The 17,696-nt window shown below is 36.0% G+C and overlaps 1 protein-coding gene across 5 annotated transcripts in view; it reads left to right on the forward strand.

The window, feature by feature from the left end:
- The window catches only part of ITGB3BP (integrin subunit beta 3 binding protein), a 160,723-nt gene that overhangs the window by 63,962 nt on the left and 79,065 nt on the right, over positions 1–17,696 (forward strand). For 4 of the 5 annotated variants that reach the window (XM_059045228.2, XM_067006772.1, XM_067006765.1 and 1 more), the window contains 3 exons: positions 16,283–16,361; positions 16,769–16,862; positions 17,193–17,252. In XM_059045228.2, coding sequence (XP_058901211.1) covers positions 16,283–16,361; positions 16,769–16,862; positions 17,193–17,252 — 233 coding nt within the window. The remainder of the gene's footprint in view (positions 1–16,282; positions 16,362–16,768; positions 16,863–17,192; positions 17,253–17,696) is intronic. The other variant, XM_067006762.1, reaches the window with a different exon arrangement.

Genomic DNA, 17,696 nt, shown 5'->3' on the forward strand with positions numbered 1-17,696 from the left:
TTCCCCTGAATCAGCTCCACTTAAGCTATCCTAAGTTTTCATAGTGTTTTTCCTTTTTTCTTCTTCTGAACCCATCAATCTGCTCACAACTTGACATTTTTTTTAACTTTAGTTTATATTGGAGTATAGTTGATTAACAGTGTTGTGTTAGTACAACAAAGTGATTCAGTTATACATATACATAGTAGCTCCCATAATAGTGAGCTTTCAAGTAGCAAGGGAGGAGCAAGAACCTTTGTTATGGGTCACTTAGGAATTTGCCAATATTTATTTAATTTCCCTCAATATTTGTTTCTAAAGATCCCTGTTATTTATGTATATCACTCCATGACTTGGTGTTAGAATTAATGAATTTAAGTACAAGCCAAGATATCTTACAATGTATAAAAATTATGTGTTTCTGATTGTTTTTTTCCACCCATCATAAAATTACTCAGACCTAGTCAATAGAGCTGTTTTATTAGCTTTAGTAATAAGCTCTTTATTTATTCCATTTGTTTAGATTTGTTTTATTATTTTGTAAAACCATTCCAAAGACTTGGATTTTTTTAAAACCTGAAATTAAACCGAACATTTTGTATTTTTAGATCAATTTTAAATGATTGTAATATTTTATGTTTTGTTTTGGCAATTGTGTTAGGTTGTGGTTTTCCAGAGAAACAGAACCAATAGCAAATGTACATACATATAGTAATATAATAATGACAATAAAAATTTATTACTGATGTAATAATTATTCATTAATAATAGATTAATGATGAATTATATATACAATTACCTATATAGATAGATTTATTATGAGGAATTGACTCATGCAATTATGGAGGCTAAGTCCTACCATGTGGCATCAGCAAGCTGGAGATCCAGGAAAGCCAGTGGTGTAATTTCAGTCCAAGACCAAAGGCCTGATGACCAGGGAAGCCAATGGTGTAAATCTCAGTTCAAAGGCAGAAGAGCAATAGCCCAGCTAAAGCAGGAAAGCAGGGAACCCATCCTCCCTTCCTCTGCTTTTTCTTCTATTCAGACCCTCAGTGGATTGGATGATGCCCACCCAATTGAGGAAGGCAATTTACTGAGCCAGTATTACTAAGACGGTTGCATAGCAGTGATTTTCTAACCCCATCATTCTTTCTGTTAGCTGACCTTTTTGAAATTCATGAGTTCATAGTGATACAGTGTCTTTCCTTGCCTTCCCCCTTTCCATATTTGACTCCTTTTCAAACAGTAGATCTCTGGCTCCTATTAGCAGTCCATTTGCAAACTTGCTTATTCCTACAATATACACAAAATAGTTTCAAAATTCCTGCACTGCTAAAAACAAACCTGCAAAAGCATTTTTGTTTGCATTCTTTTTGTCTTTAGTTTGAAGGTATATAGTCAAATTACTGTGTTCAGAACTACTTGGATTACTTCTCCATATGAAGAATTAGTCAGTCATTTGAAGTAGTTAAGTTAGCTTGTTGATGTTTATATGCAAGTTTGATTTTTTTTCTCATCTTTTTATTTTTGTTTTTTGACTATGTAAAGCAACTGATATAGTTCCAAAAGTCAAAACTTTACAAAAAAAGTATACATAGAGATGTGTTACTATTCCCTGCTGCATTCCTTCTGTGTAGTCCCTATAAATAACCAAATTAATTAGTTTCTGGTTTACCTTTCATATGTTTATTTTTATAAAATTAAGCCATTTCATTTATTTTATCTCATTTCTCTTCTTTTACAAAGATGGCATACAGTTTATACTCTTTCATACTTCACTCTTTCCACTTACGAATATGTCCTGAAATCACTGCCTGTTAATCGACTTGGCAAGTTTTAAATGTAAGAATTCTCCAGCAGGAAAATATAGTTCCATGTTTTTGGTAAATTTTTTTTTTCCCAGAAAACCAGCAATTAGTGACATGTCAATAAAGCTCAATATGTCAATAAAGTTTGTTTATAAATTAAACAAACATCTACACATTACTATTTCATGTGAACTTCCATATTCTTTATTCTCTAAAAGGAAAATATATAATTCACTGCCATTGGTTTTTCTTCCTCTTTGCAATTTTTTGATGCTGCTGGCACTGCTACAAAAAATGCAGTAATAGTGACTGTCCTTCTATAAAGTTTATTTTCATATAATTGTAGGTTTGTGATTTTGTGAAGTAAAACATAGATCACGTGTACCGTTTTCCCACTTTCCTGACATAACATCTTCCAAAGCTGTAGTACAATATCAGAACCAGGAAATTGACGTTGACACAATGTACCAATCTTTATTCAGGTTTCTAAATTTTACAATACATATTCATTCGTATATGTGTGTATATGTTCTATGAAATTTTATCACATATGTAGGTTCATGTATCCACCACCATAGTCAAGATATAGAATAGTCCTGTCACCACAAGGATCCCTCCTGCTGTATAAAGTGTATTTTCAATTACTGGTTTATTCTCTTATAGGCAGAAGAGTAACTTTTATTTCTATACTAATCCAAATAAGACCTTTTTAAAAGTAATGTTATGCCAGAAATGGGTTTTGTTTTTTATCTATACAATTTAATTGTGACAAGTAACCACATTTCAGAATTCTGATTTTCTCTTTACTGTATTTTAAATATTTAATCAAAGAACAAGAATACCGACATATGGATCATTTTCTGCTTAAATGAGGGCCTCTGGGGGTAAGTTAGTTGAAAATGTTTATCAAAAGCTTAGGATGAAGATATAGTTATGCCTATATTCTGTAGGTGATCAAAGACTAAGAGGGAAACCAGTATTTACTTTTATTTTCAACTGTTTAAAATTCTTGAAAGGAAAGAATGAAAACTTTCCTCCAAACATCAGTAACAAGACAAGCATGCACACTTTCACCACTGGTATTCAATATTTTACTGAAAATTCTAGCCAGAGCAATTAGATAAGAAAAAGAATGAAAAGGCATCCAACTGGAAAAGAAGAAATAAAACTATCTCTGTTTGCAGATGACATGATCCTATAGAGAGAGACTCCTGAAGAATGCACAAGAAACTGCTAGTACTAATAAACAAATTCAGCAAAATTACAGGGTATATGATCAATACACAAAAATCAGTTGTGGGGGCTTCCCTGGTGGCGCAGTGGTTGAGAATCTGCCTGCTAATGCAGGGGACACGGGTTCGAGCCCTGGTCTGGGAGGATCCCACATGCCGCAGAGCAACTAGGCCTGTGAGCCACAACTACTGAGCCTGTGCATCTGGAGCCTGTGCTCCGCAACGAGAGGCCACGATAGTGAGAGACCCGCGCACCATGATGAAGAGTGGCCCCCGCTTGCCACAACTAGAGAAAGCCCTCGCACAGAAACGAAGACCCAACACAGCAAAAATAAATAAATTAATTAATAAACTCCTACCCCCAACATCTTAAAAAAAAAATCAATTGTGTTTCTATGCACCTGCAGTAAACAATTTGAAAAGGAAATGAAGGAGGCAATTCTATTTACAGTAGCATTTAAAAGAATAAAATACCTAGGAATAAATTTAACCAAAGAGGTGAAAGACTTGTACATTGGAAACTGCAAAGTATTGCTGAGAGAAATTAAAGAAGACCTAAATAAATGGAAAGACAGCCTGTGTTCATGTCCAGAAGATTTAATTTGTTAAGATGTCAATACCTCTACCCAAAGTGATCTACAGATTCAGTGTAAAGCCTATCAAAATTCTACACTATGTACAAAAATTATGCAGTCATAAAAAGCAACAAGGTTCTGATACATGCTACAAACACAATGAACCTTGAAAGCATACGGTAAGTGAAATAAGCCAAATGCAAAAGGACAAACAGTATACAATTCCAATTATATGCAATATCTAGAATAGACAACTTCAAAGAGACAGAAAGTAGATCAGAGATTCCCAGAGGCTAAGGGTTATTGCTTAATGTTACAGAGTTTCTGTTTGTGGTAATAGAATAGTTTTGAAAATAGATAGTAGTGATGGTTGTACGATGTTGTGAATGTAACTAGTACCACTGAATTGTACACTTTAAAATGGTGAAAATGGCAAATCTTATATATATTTTGCCACAATAAGAAAAAAAATTTTCAGTTAGAAACCAGCTACAGGGACTACTTGAATATGCATTGTCTGGCAAGAAAGCAGAGTAGAAGGATGTGAACTCACCCCTTCTTACAAAAACATCAAAATCACAACTAACTGCTGAACAACCATCAACAAAAAATGCTGGAACCTACCAAAAAAAATACTGTACATCCAAAGACAAAGAATATGTCACAACAAGATGGTAGGAACGGCACAATCATGATAAAATCAAATTTTAAACCTTCCTGGTGGGTGACCCACAAACTGGAAAATAATTATACCACAGAAATTCTCCCACAGGAGTGGAAGTCCTGAGCCCCCCGTCAGGCTTCCCAGCATGGGGGTCTGGCAATGGGAGGAGAATCTGGCTTTGAAGACCAGTGGGGTTTGATTGCAGGAAATCCCCAGGACTGAGGGAAACAGAAATTCCATTCTTGGAGGGCACACACAAGGTCTCATGTACCAGGAGCCAGGGAAAAAAAGCAGTAACCTCATAAGAGACTGGGCCAGACCTACCTGCTAGTGTTGGAGTGTCTCCTGCCAAGGCGGGGGGTGGCTGTAGCTCACTGTGGGGACAAAGACACTGGCAGCAGCAGTTCTGTCAAGTACTTATTAGCATGCACCCTCCTGGAGGTCACCATTTCCTCCCCAAGACCTAGCCCCACCCAACAGCCCATAGGCTCTAGTGCTGGGACACATCAGGCCAAACAACCAACAGGGCAGGAACGTAGCCCCACCCATCAGCAGTCAGGCTGCTTAAAGTCTTCCTGAGCACGGCCCTGCCCACAAGAGGGCAAGAACGAATAAACCTACCTAAGGAGACAAAAGACCTGTAGTCTGAAAGCTATAAGAAGCTGATGAAAGAAATCAAAGGTGACATAAACAGATGGAAATATATACCATGTACTTGGATTGGAAGAATAGATATTGTCAAAATGATTATACTATCCAAAGCAATCTACAGATTCAGTGCAATCTCTATCAAATTACCAATAGCATTTTTCACAGAACGAGAACAAAAAAAATCTTAAAATTTGTATGGAGACACAAAAGACCCTGAATAGCCAAAGCAATCTTGAGAAAGAAAAACAGAGCTGGAGGAATCCGTTTCCCTGACTTCAGACTATACTACAAAGCTACAGTCATCAAAGCAGTATAGTACTAGCACAAAAACAGAAATATAAGTCAGTGGAACAGGATAGAAAGCGCAGAAATAAACCACACACCTATAGTTGATTAATCTATGACAAAGGAGGCAAAACTATACAATGGAGGAAAGATAGTCTCTTCGGTAAATGGTGCTGGGAAAACTGGACAGCAACATATAAAATAATGAAATTAGGACATTTTCCAACACCGTATACAAAAACAAATTCAAAATGGATTAAAGACCTAAATGTAAGACTGGGTACTATAAAACTCTTAGAGGAAAACATAGCAGAACACTCTTTGACATAAATCGCAGCAATATATTTTTTGAGCTGACTCCTAGCGTAATGGAAATAAAAACTAAAATAAATGAGACCTAATTAAACCTAAAAGCTTTTGCACAGCAAAAGAAACCATAAATACGAAAAGACAACCCACAGAATGGGAGAAAATATTTGCAAACAATGCGACCAACAAGGGATTAGTCTCCAAAATTTGCAAAGAGCTCATGTGGCTCAATAACAAAAAAACAAACAACCCAATCAAAAAATGGGCAGAAGACCTAAACAGACATTTCTCCAAAGAAGACATACAGATGATGAAGAGACACATGAAAAGATGCTCAACATCGCTAATTACTAGAGAAATGCACATCAAAACTACAATGAGAAATCACCTCACACTGGTCAGAATGGCCATCATCAGAAAGTCTACAAATAATAAATGCTGGAGAGGGTGTGGAGAAAAGGGAACCCTCCTACACTGTTGGTGGGAATGTGAAGTGGTACAGCTGCTATGGAGAACAGTATGGAAGTTCCTTAAAAAACTAAAAATAGAGCTATCATATGATCTAGCAATCCCACTCCTGGGCATATATCCAGAGAAAAACATGGCTTGAAAGGATACATGCGACCCAGTGTTCATTGCAGTGCTATGTACAGTATCCAAGACATGGAAGCAACCTAAATGCCCATTGACAGATGAATGGATAAAGTAGGTGTGGTACATATATACAATGGAATATTACTCAGCCATTAAAAAGAATGAAATAATGCCATTTGCAGCAACATGGATGGACCTGGAGATTATCATACTAAGTGAAGTTAGTCAGACAGAGAAAGACAAGTATCATATGATATTGCTGATATGCAGAAACTAAAAAAAAAATGATACAAATGAACTTATTTATAAAACAGAAACAGACTCACAGACCTAGAGAGAGAACTTATGGCTACCAGGGCAGAAGGGTAGGAAGGAAGGATAGATTGGGAATTTGAGATTGACATGTACACACTGCTATATTTAAATTGGATAACCTTGGTCAGCTAATCTATGACAAAGGAGTCAAGAATATAAAATGGAGAAAAGACAGTCTCTTCTGTAAGTGGTGCTGGGAAAACTGGACGGCTACATGTAAAAGAATGAAATTAGAACACTCCCTAACACCATACACAAAAATAAACTCAAAATGGATTAGAGAACTAAATGTAAGACCAGACACTATAAAACTCTTAGAGGAAAATATAGGAAGAACACTCTTTGACATACATCACAGCAAGATCTTTTTTGATACACCTCCTAGAGTAATGGAAATAAAAACAAAAATAAACAAATGGGACCTAATGAAACTTCAAAGCTTTTGCACAGCAAAGGAAACCATAAACAAGACAAAAGACAACCCTCAGAATGGGAGAAAATATTTGCAATTGAATCAACGGACAAAGGATTAATCTCCAAAATATATAAACAGCTCATGCAGCTAAATATTAAAAAAAAAAATCCAAAAATGGGCAGAAGACCTAAATAGACATTTCTCCAAAGAAAACATACAGATGGCCAAGAAACACATGAAAAGCTGCTCAACATCACTAATTATTAGAGAAATGCAAATCAAAACTACAGTGAGCTGGGCTTCCCTGGTGGCACAGTGGTTAAGAATCCACCTGCCAATGCAGGGGACATGGGTTCGAGCCCTAGTCCGGGAAGATCCCACATGCTGTGTAGCAACTAAGCCCGGGTGCCACAACTCCTGAGCCTGCACTCTAGAGCCCACAAGCCACAACTACTGAAGCCCGCATGCCTAGAGCCTGTGCTCCGCAACGAGAGAAGCCACTGCAATGAGAAGCCCGTGCACTGCAACGAAGAGTAGCCCCCGCTTGCCACAACTAGAGAAAGCCCACACACAGCAACAAAGACCCAAAGCAGTCAAAAATAAATTAAATTAATAAATAAATTTATAAAAAACAAACAAACAAACAAAACTACAATGAGATATCACCTCACACCAGTTAGAATGGGCATCAGAAAATCTACAAACAGCAAATGCTGGAGAGGGTGTGTAGAAAAGGGAACCATCTTGCACTGTTGGTGGGAATGTAAACTGATATAGCCACTATGAAGAACAGTATGAAGATTCCTTAAAAAACTAAAAATAGAATTACCATATGATCTAGCAATCCCACTACTGGGCATATACCCAAAGAAAACCATAATTCAAAAAGACACATGCACCCCAATGTTCATTGGAGCACTGTTTACAATAGCCAGGTCATGGAAGCAACCTAAATGCCCATCGACAGACGAATGGATAAAGGTGATGTGGTACATATATACAATGGAATATTACTCAGCCATAGAAAGAACGAAATTGGGTCATTTGTTGAGATGTGGATGGATCTAGAGACCGTCATACAGAGTGAAGTAAGTCAGAAAGAGAAAAACAAATATCGTATATTAACGCATATATGTGGAACCTAGAAAAATGGTACAGATGAATCGGTTTGCAGGGCAGAAATTGAGACACAGATGTAGAGAACAAACATATGGACACCAAGGGGGGAAAGCAGCGGGGGTGGTGGTGGTGGTGTGATGAATTGGGCGATTGGGATTGACATGTATACACTGATGTGTATAAAATAGATGACTAGTAAGAACCTGCTGTATAAAAAAAAATAAAATTAAATTTAAAAATTAAAATAAAATAAAATAAAATAGATAACCAACCAGGGCCTACTGTATAGCACAGGGAACTCTGCTCAGTATTCTTTAATAACCTAAATGGGAAAAGAATTTGAAAAAGAATAGATACCTGTGTATGTATAACTGAATCACTTTGCTGTAAACCTGAAACTAACACAACATTGTTAATCAACTATACTCCTAAATAAAATTTAAAAAGAGAAAAACAGCTACAAGAACAGCTAAAGAAAACCTCCCTGAGAAAGCTTTTGTGAATATAATGGAATAAATAGACCTAAATGCAGAAAAAAATTCTTTTGACAAGAAATGTCCAATTTTTTATATTGTCCAGATTTTTTATTTAACCAGTCTTTCTTCAGAGAAAAATGCCATTAATTAATTTTGATGTGCATAAGAATCTCCTGGAAAAACATATTTCTAGGCCCCATCTAGTGATATTCTTGATTAGTAGATCTTGAATGTAGCCTAGTTTTTAAAAAGTTGTATCTTTACCAGTCTCACCAAGGAATTTTGATGCCAATGGTGAGTTACACTTGGGGAATTTTATTGTAAACATAGGTCTGAAACACCTCAGTTCAGCATCTTTTCATGTGCCAGTTGGACATCTGTGTCTTCTTTGAAAAAATGTCTATTCAGCTTCTCTGCTTATTTTGTAATCAGTTTTTTGTTGTTGAGTTATATGCGTTCTTTATTTATTTTGGATATTAACCCCTTATTGAATATATGATTTGCAAATATCTTCTCCCATTCAGTAGGTTCCATTTTCATTTTGTTGATGGTTTCCTTTGCTGTGCAGAAGCTTTTCAGTTTGATGTAGTCCCATTGATGTATTTTTGCTTTTGTTTCTCTTGCCAGAGAAGATATGTCGAGAAAGATATTGCTAAGACTGATGTCAAAAGAGTATACTGTCTAATACACGGTTGGTGGGAATGTAAATTGGTGTAGCCACTTTGGAAAACAGTATGGCGATTCCTCAAAAAATTAAGAATAGGACTACCATATGATCCAGTTATCCCATTTCTGAGTATTTATCCAAAGAATACAAAAATACTAATTCAAAAAGATATATGCACCCTTATGTTCATTACAGCATTATTTTACAGTAGCCAAGTTATAGAAATAACTTTAGTGCCCATCAGTGGATGAATGGATGAAGAAGATGTGGCATAGCATATATATACAATGGAATACTACTCAGCCATAAAATATAAAGATGAAGTCTTGCCATTTGTGATAACATGGATGGACCTTGAGGGTATATGCTTAGTGAAATAAGTCAGAGAAAGACAACTACAACATGATTTCACTCATATGTGGAATATAAAAAACAGAGAAACAAAAAACCAGAATGAAGAATTAAACAAAACAAACATGTATATACAGAGAACAGAGTAGTGGTTACCAGAAGGAAGGGGACAGAGGGAGGGCAAAATGGATAAAGGGGATCAACTGTATGGTGACAGATGGAAACTAAATTTTTGGTGGTAAGCACACTGTAGTGTATACAGAAGTGGAAATATAAGGTTGTATACATGAAACATATAATTTTATAAACCAATATTAACCTCAAAATAAAGAGAAAAAAAACACACCTGGTTTCAAGTCCTGACTGTGCTCCTTATTGTGTACCCTTGAATAATTAATTTATTTGTGCTTCAGTTTCCATACCAATAAAATGGAGATAATATTTACCACAGAGAGTTGTTTTGTTGTTGTTGTTGTTGTTTTTGTCTTAATTTATTTACTTTTATTTATTTATTTTTGGCTGAATTGGGTCTTCGTTGCTACGCGTGGGCTTTCTCTAGTTACGGTGAGCAGGGGCTACTCTTCGTTGCAGTTCACAGGCTTCTCATTGTGGTGGCTTCTCTTGTTGCAGAGCATGGGTTCTAGGTGTGCTGGCTTCAGTAGTTGTGACTTGTGGACTCTATGGTTGTGGCTCGCAGGCTCTAGAGCACAGGCTCAGTAGTTGTGGTGCACGGGTTTAGTTGCTCTGCGGCATGTGCAATCTTCCTGGACCAGATTTCAAACCCGTGTCCCCTGCATTGGCAGGTGGATTCTTAACCACTGTGCCACCAGGGAAGTCCCCAGAGAGTTGTTTTAAAGATTAAACAGGATACAACTTGTAAAGTAATAAATACAATGCCTTGTATTTGGAAAGAGCTCAAAAAAATGTTAGCAATATATTTCATTTTTATAATCCAGCAATCATCATCCAAAATAATTTAGATTAATAGAGTTAGGTAAATAGAGGTTCAGTGATGGATTAACATTTTTCTGTATAAGACATTTTTTTTAACATCTTTATTGGAGTGTATTTGTTTTACAATGGTGTGTTACTTTCTGCTTTATAACAAAGTGAATCAGCTATACATATACATATATCCCCACATCTCCTCCCTCTTGCGTCTCCCTCCCACCCTCCCTATCCCACCCCTCTAGGTGGTCACAAAGCACCAAGCTGATCTCCCTGTGCTATGTGACTGCTTCCCACTAGCTATCTATTTTACATTTAGTAGTGTATACATAATATTGTGAGAATAAAGAAAAACTTGTTCATGAAACTTATTGTGGTAATCATTTCATTATGTAGGAAGGTCAAATCATTATGCTGTACACCTTAAACTTATATAGTGCTGCATGTCAATTATATCTCAATAAAACTGAAAGAAAAATTAAAATAAATTTTAAAAAAAGAAAATCTTGAGGATTTTATCCCTGTTACATACATGCAGCCCAGGTTTCTTGAGATTTTATAAAAATACAGTCTCTTATGGGTAGTGACTTTCAGATAAGTTTTTAGTAATGGAATTAATTAAGAGTTCAATTGTGGCCTTTGAGAGTATAGTGTTAGTAGAGTAGTAAGGCAGAAATCTGAATATTTGAATTTAATTTCAGGATGGAGGAAGTGGAGATTGATCTAGACCATTATTTTGAGCAGTGGTGTAAAAGTGAGAATATTCATTAATATTCATCAACATCAGGGGCCCAGCAAAATCATATATGTACTTGTAATATTGACCATCAGTAGTGCTGTAAGTTTTCTCTAGCACTCACAGCTTGGGCCAGGAATGAAGAAAACAAATAGGTAGGAAATCCAGGATTATGTATTAGACACGCATATGTGTGGCAGAAGGTTAAGGGACTGAGAAAATTAAGTTTCTTTTTCTTCAAGTTTTTTCCAGCTTAATTGAAGTATAATTGACAAATAAAATATATATAAAGTGTATAACATGATTTGATATATGTATACATTGTGAAATAATTATGACAGTAAGGTTAATTAACATATTTACCATCTCACATAGTTACCTTGTTTTCTTGGTGGTGAGAATGCTTAAGATCTACTCTCTTATCAATTTGAAGTATACAATATAGTATTTTTAACTATAGTTACTGTGCTGTACATGAGATCCCCAGAACTTATTCACCTTATAAATGAAGCCTTGTACTCTTTGACCAGCATCTCCTTGTTTCCCCCACCCAGCTTTCTCAGTGATGTAACAAACATGAACTATGAAGTCTATGATTAGAAGGACGTAAAAGAAAAAAAAAAATTAAAGATGAGCATATTTCACTTGGATCTAGGAATGGATGTTTACTGGACTAGGTCTTTTTTATTTTATTCATTGATCCATCAAATAATATCTACCATACTACAGACACCATGCTAGGTAACTTGGTTTATAACGTAAACAAGTAGAGACTGTCCTTGCCTTCATGGAACTTACGATCTGGTGAGGAAGACAGATGCCAAACAATTGGAAGTTACAGAAAGGGGGAAATCAGGATCTTTAAAGACCATTATGGCTTTTAATGTTTCTCCTCTTCTCTCACTACACCCACAGTGCCTGCACCGTTAATACAGTAGGCACCATGGGTTGCATGCTAGGGAATATTGAAGACATTAGTGGGCTCCTTTCCTATCTTGTTTGCCTCCCTTCTTCCACATCTAGAATGGCACAGCAACAGCTGAGTTAATGCTTGCTAATCACCTGTATCAGCAATTTTTAGTCAGACCCACCAATTTAATGATAGTTTCTCCTTATTCTTTTAGTTCTTCCCTCAGAATATATCTGAGGAACTTTATGGAGGAAAGGAAAATGATGATGCTAAATTTGGAGGTAAGAATGGAAAATAATTGAAAGCAGTCAAGATGGGAAAAAAAACAGAATTGGAGCAGAATGATAGTTTTGAAAGTTACATTACATATGACTTGCTTGAAACTGAAGAAATTTCTGTGGAAGAAATTTAAAGTATAATTAATGGATACATCCCTCCATGGATTTTATGTGGTCGAAGCATCTAATTTCAGTTGTTCTTCAGAATAATAAGACTTCCTCTTTGGGGAAAATGAGAGAACTCTGAATTTCACAGTGAGACTTTTCTAGGCAAATTGGAAAAGGCACCAAAAACCCTGAATTTTTGGCATGTGGCTTTCTCAAGAGAAAAAGAGATATTCATAGTGAACATACCATAAGAATATACCCTGACATAAGGCAGTCTGGCAAAAACATGTCAAAACGTGAACAACTTTCTGTTGTGCCGGAGCAACTGGATCATAGTTTCTTTTAAAAAGTCTCTTAGAGGACTAACCCAGACACTTTAAAAATACTAGTTGGTAAAAAAAGATGAAGCTGGACTTTTACTCTACTGACAAACAAAAAAAGATTCATTCAAGGAGGACCAAGATTTCAGATTTCTCAAGTTGTACTACAGTGGTCTTTGGCTGTAATATAGGATGTGATCAAATCTTATAAGGATGCCATGAAGCTGGCAGCACTCACTGGATATCAGGATGCAGTACCCATCAACATCTGCATAGCTTGCAATGGTCATTATAAGATGAAGGATTTGATCCAATTTAGTCCAGCCAGAGGCAAATCTGTTTAAGAAAGGAGTAGTGTTCTATAAAATATGAATGGCACCTACTGATGACACTTTCACTCACCAACTTGAAAGAGGGAGCAACAGTAACTTGGAAATTTTGTAACAAATGTATTCTGCAGGCAGGAATAAAAGATTGTTGGCTTTCAGAAATAATTAGTGAAGGGACATCGAGATAATATTAACACAAACAGTGATGCTGTCTTAAGGCAACAAAGTACAGTTTGAACCATCCATTGAAAATATAGAAAATGCTATTAGCAGCAATAAAAATCCAATCTCCAGCACAAATGGGATTAAATATAAAAATTGCCATTTTGTCTAGGATGAAGACAGTGGCAACCATTCTTCTCCCAAAAGCTGCTCAGCAAGTAGTTTATCTCCAAAGATTATGAAGCCTTGTCCACTGAGTCAGAAGCTGTAGAAATGGAGGACACACTTCCTGAATTTCTCAAAATTTAACAGCTGGATGACAGTTTTAAAACCATTCTGTGAATTTCGTTGCCACTGAGATGGGAAAAGGAGTTAATTTCACCTAGGAAGAAGTAAAAGGAGGAGAAGGAGGAAAGGAAAGGAAATTAAAATAAAAATTACAGGGCTTCCCTGTTGGCGCAGTGGTTAAGAGTCCGCCTGCCAATGCAGGGGACACAGGTTCATGCCCCGGTTCGGGAAGATCCCACATGCCACGGAGTGGCTGGGCCCGTGAGCCATGGCTGCTGAGCCTGTGCGTCCAGAGCCTGTGCTCTGCAGCGGGAGAGGCCACAACAGTGAGAGGCCCGCGTACCGCAAAAAATAAAATAAATAAATAAATAAATACAAATTACAAGAGTGATGGAGTGTCCACTACTCTACTTGGTCCTGCAGTGGAGGCAATTTTCCATTCAAAAATAGCTTAGGCATGTGAAGAATATCTTGATACTCAGAGAATTGATACTCAGTCCAAAAATTCCAAGGTTACAAACAGTTTGCTTAGCTGCTGGATAACTATCTTAACTTGGGAGAGAGATTTACTAATAGTATTGTTGGAGATGCTACATAGCACAGCTCCTGGGGGCACCGTTCACATCTTACTCATCTGAACAGAGCTCCTTTGAGTCATTCAAGATGGCAACCCTGCAGGACCCAACCCTTCCCACACAATTCCCTGAGGGTAGACAGGGAACAGCATCAGTTCCTTAAGGTATGATAAGACAGTGTGGAGAGGCTCTGCCCCTCCAATCCTCCCAGGAAAGGGATGCAAGGAAAAGAGCCCCTAGGACTCCTTCTCATAGCAGAGTAGCTTAATTGCCTAAGCTTTGCATTTCTGAAGCACTTAGTAGGCTTACGTATAATATAGGGGAAGCTGGAAGTTCCCAGCCCTGGGTGGGAGTCACTTAAGTCGTCTTGCTCCTTCAGGCTTCTGGAGCTCAGTTGGAGGAGCTGGAATCCTTTTATGATATCTGTCACAAACTGAGGTTCCAGTGGTGAGCAGTTGAGGCCTCAGACAGATAGATGACTTCTAATTTAAAATGCATAGATAATAATAAAGGAAAATTTTTAAAGAAAGAATATGACCTGTAATTCCACTATCCTCACATAGTTTTTAGCTTTTGCATAATGCTTTCTCTCCATTCCTTGTTGCATACTTAGATATATATTTTACTTAGTTGAAACATACTGTTCAGGGACTTCCCCGGTGGCACAGTGGTTAAGAATCCGCCTGCCAATGCAGGGGACACGGGTTTGAGCCCTGGGCCAGGAAGATCCCACATGCCACGGAGCAACTAAGCCCGTGCACCACAACTACTGAGCCTGCGCTCTAGAGCCTGCAAGCCACAACTACTGAGCCCGTGTGCCACAACCACGGAAGCCCGCGTGCCTAGAGCATGTGCTCCGCAACAAGAGAAGCCACTGCAATGGGAAGCCCGCGCACCACAACGAAGAGCAGCCCCCACTCGCCACAACTAGAGAAAGCCCACGTGCAGCAACAAAGACCCAATGCAGCAAAAAATTAATTAATTAAAAAAAGAAAAACATACTGTTCATATTCATTGTGTATGTACATTTAACATCACATTTGTCTTATTTTTTAATAGCACACAAATGTTAATGGATAATACTGATGTGATTTTGAAAAGCATTTAAAGAGAATATCTAGTTTCTCTCTTAAAAGCGATAGTATAGATTTGTGCTCTCCGAAACAGTAGTCACTAGCCAGTCACACATGGCTAATGAGTATTTGAAATGTGACTATTCTGAAATGAGATGTGTTATGCGTGTAAAGTATACACTGAATTTTGAAAAAAAAAAGTATAAAATATCTTGAATAATTTTTATACTGATTACATGTTGAAATGGTAATACTTTGGATATATTGGGTTAAATATATCATTAAAATTAAGTTCACCTATTTCTTTTTACTTCTTTTAATGTGGCTACTAGAAAATTTTTAATTACATATGTGGCTTGCATTATATTTTTGTTAGACTGCACTGGTATAGATTATCATACACAGCTATGAGATATTAAAATTGAAAAAGAAACTAAAATTGCAGCCATAAAGAAATGGTTAAATCATCTTTGGTGTATTCGCTAGGTACAATATTGTGCAGCTTTTAAAATTATAGACACATGAATATGTGTGTGTTTGTGTGTGCGCAATGTTATATTAAGGCAAGAAAGTGTGATATAAAGTTATAAAAATATTTTAAAAACCTAAGAGTTTTCCAGAATGCTAACGTGCTAACTAGAGATATGTTTAGAAGGAAGGTAGAATTACAAAGTGAAGTTATCTTTGTTTTCAAATTTAAAAGAGTGCCTTTGTGTCTTTGTCACATTGAAATATATTAAAGCTAAAAAAACTTGGTTTTTTATTAAAGAAGATCACTGGGTAACACTGATTCATAGGCTTAGATCTAGATAAATAAGGAGATGGTGATGTATTATTAGTTTTCTCAAAGTGGTATGGGGGAGAAAGGACAAGCCAGCTATATCTTCTCTCCCACTGCTTAGTGGGAATGAGAAAGTGAAACATCAAAGGACAGGATGGTTGGTAAAATATACTGTTTGTAAAGGAATGAAAGCATGAATGAGAAGCATTTACATCTTTTACCACTTTGAAAAATATAAAGAAAAGGATTAGAAAACTGAATCAAAGATGCTTTCAAAAGAATTAAAGCTCTGAAAGTGCCTGATCTTGCTGAATATTTTTTTCTTCATTCATAGATTCATGGTGTTGCTATCTAAAGTTGAGAAATCATCAGACGAATTCATGGAAATAATGCAAAATTTATGTAATATACAGGTTTGCTTTTTTTGGCATATAATTTATCATATTCTATTACCCTATTTGAAAAAGAATAGGAGAATCCAATCCCAGAAAGAACTTATAGGGGATATGTTCGACTTACCTTTCATGGGAACTTCTTTTCATATATGAACATTAATTAACCATAATATTTTAGTAATATCTGGCTTCTTCATATTTAAAAGTAAATTTATTAATTATGTTTAGTCTTTTTAGTTAATAAATTGTTTTTATTCAGGTATTTTAAGGCTTGCAATAGTTAACCTAACAGAAAAAGTTAAATTTCATTATCATAGAGTTTAAGTTTTTCATATGAAGGAAGCAGTATACTGTATTTGCACTAGACTTGTCAGTAGTAGTATATTTGTAGAGAACTTAACTCATTTAAGATGACTTTCTTTTAGGCTTTGGAGAACAGTAGAGAGCTTGAAAATCTCATTGGTATCTCCCATGCATCATGTGTCTTAAAAAGAGAAATGCAGAAAACAAAAGACCTAAGTAAGAGAAATTTATGAGTTTTTGATCGTGTCTCTCTATTACTTGTTTGCAAACTTAGAACAGGAAGCCACATATCTTTTGCTAGGATATGTTATTTCAGGGATTCTTCTTGAATGTGAAGGGGAAGAATGTACCTTGGTAACTGGTATTAGGCTTTTTTTAATGCAGTTCTCATTCTTTAAAAAAGATATAAGGTATTGTATTTTATACTTGATATTTATAAGTATGTATTGCTTGAAATTATTGTTTCTTATGAAGTTGTTTCTTCTAAAATGAGAAATTATTTAATATTTGATATTAATTTTTAATGTGAGTTTTTTTTTCCTTTAGTGACAAAAGTAACAAAACAAAAACTATTTGAAAAGAAGAATTCAGGACTTCCCAACAAAGGTAAAGAGTTGTGTTTTAATTTATTACATAAAGAGATCCTTTCATCTCATTTTACCATTTCAACCAGTTATCATGGGCCCTTTTTTTAAAAGACCACAAATTTCATTTGAAAAACATTATATTGCATTTAGCAAAAGACCGTGTCTGATAAGATCAGCTTCCCTGATGATTGAACTTTTGAAATACAATTTTCGGTTCAAGAGTTAAATTTTTTCTTCTATTAAAAGTTCTTTTTGAGAATACAGACAAATGGGGCAACAATGCATTAATATATGGCAGCTTTTAATGGTGAATTAGAAAGATCCACAAAACATAAAAAGTTACTTTGTAACCAGTGTTCTGAAAACTTGTAGATTATTAATGACATTTGATCTACTATGAACTCTTATACCTTGGAGCATTTCACAGTATGGGAAACTAAATTAGCAGATTTTAAGTTCTTAT

The sequence above is a fragment of the Kogia breviceps genome, chromosome 1 (assembly GCF_026419965.1).
Source record: "Kogia breviceps isolate mKogBre1 chromosome 1, mKogBre1 haplotype 1, whole genome shotgun sequence".
Lineage (NCBI taxonomy): Eukaryota > Metazoa > Chordata > Mammalia > Artiodactyla > Physeteridae > Kogia > Kogia breviceps.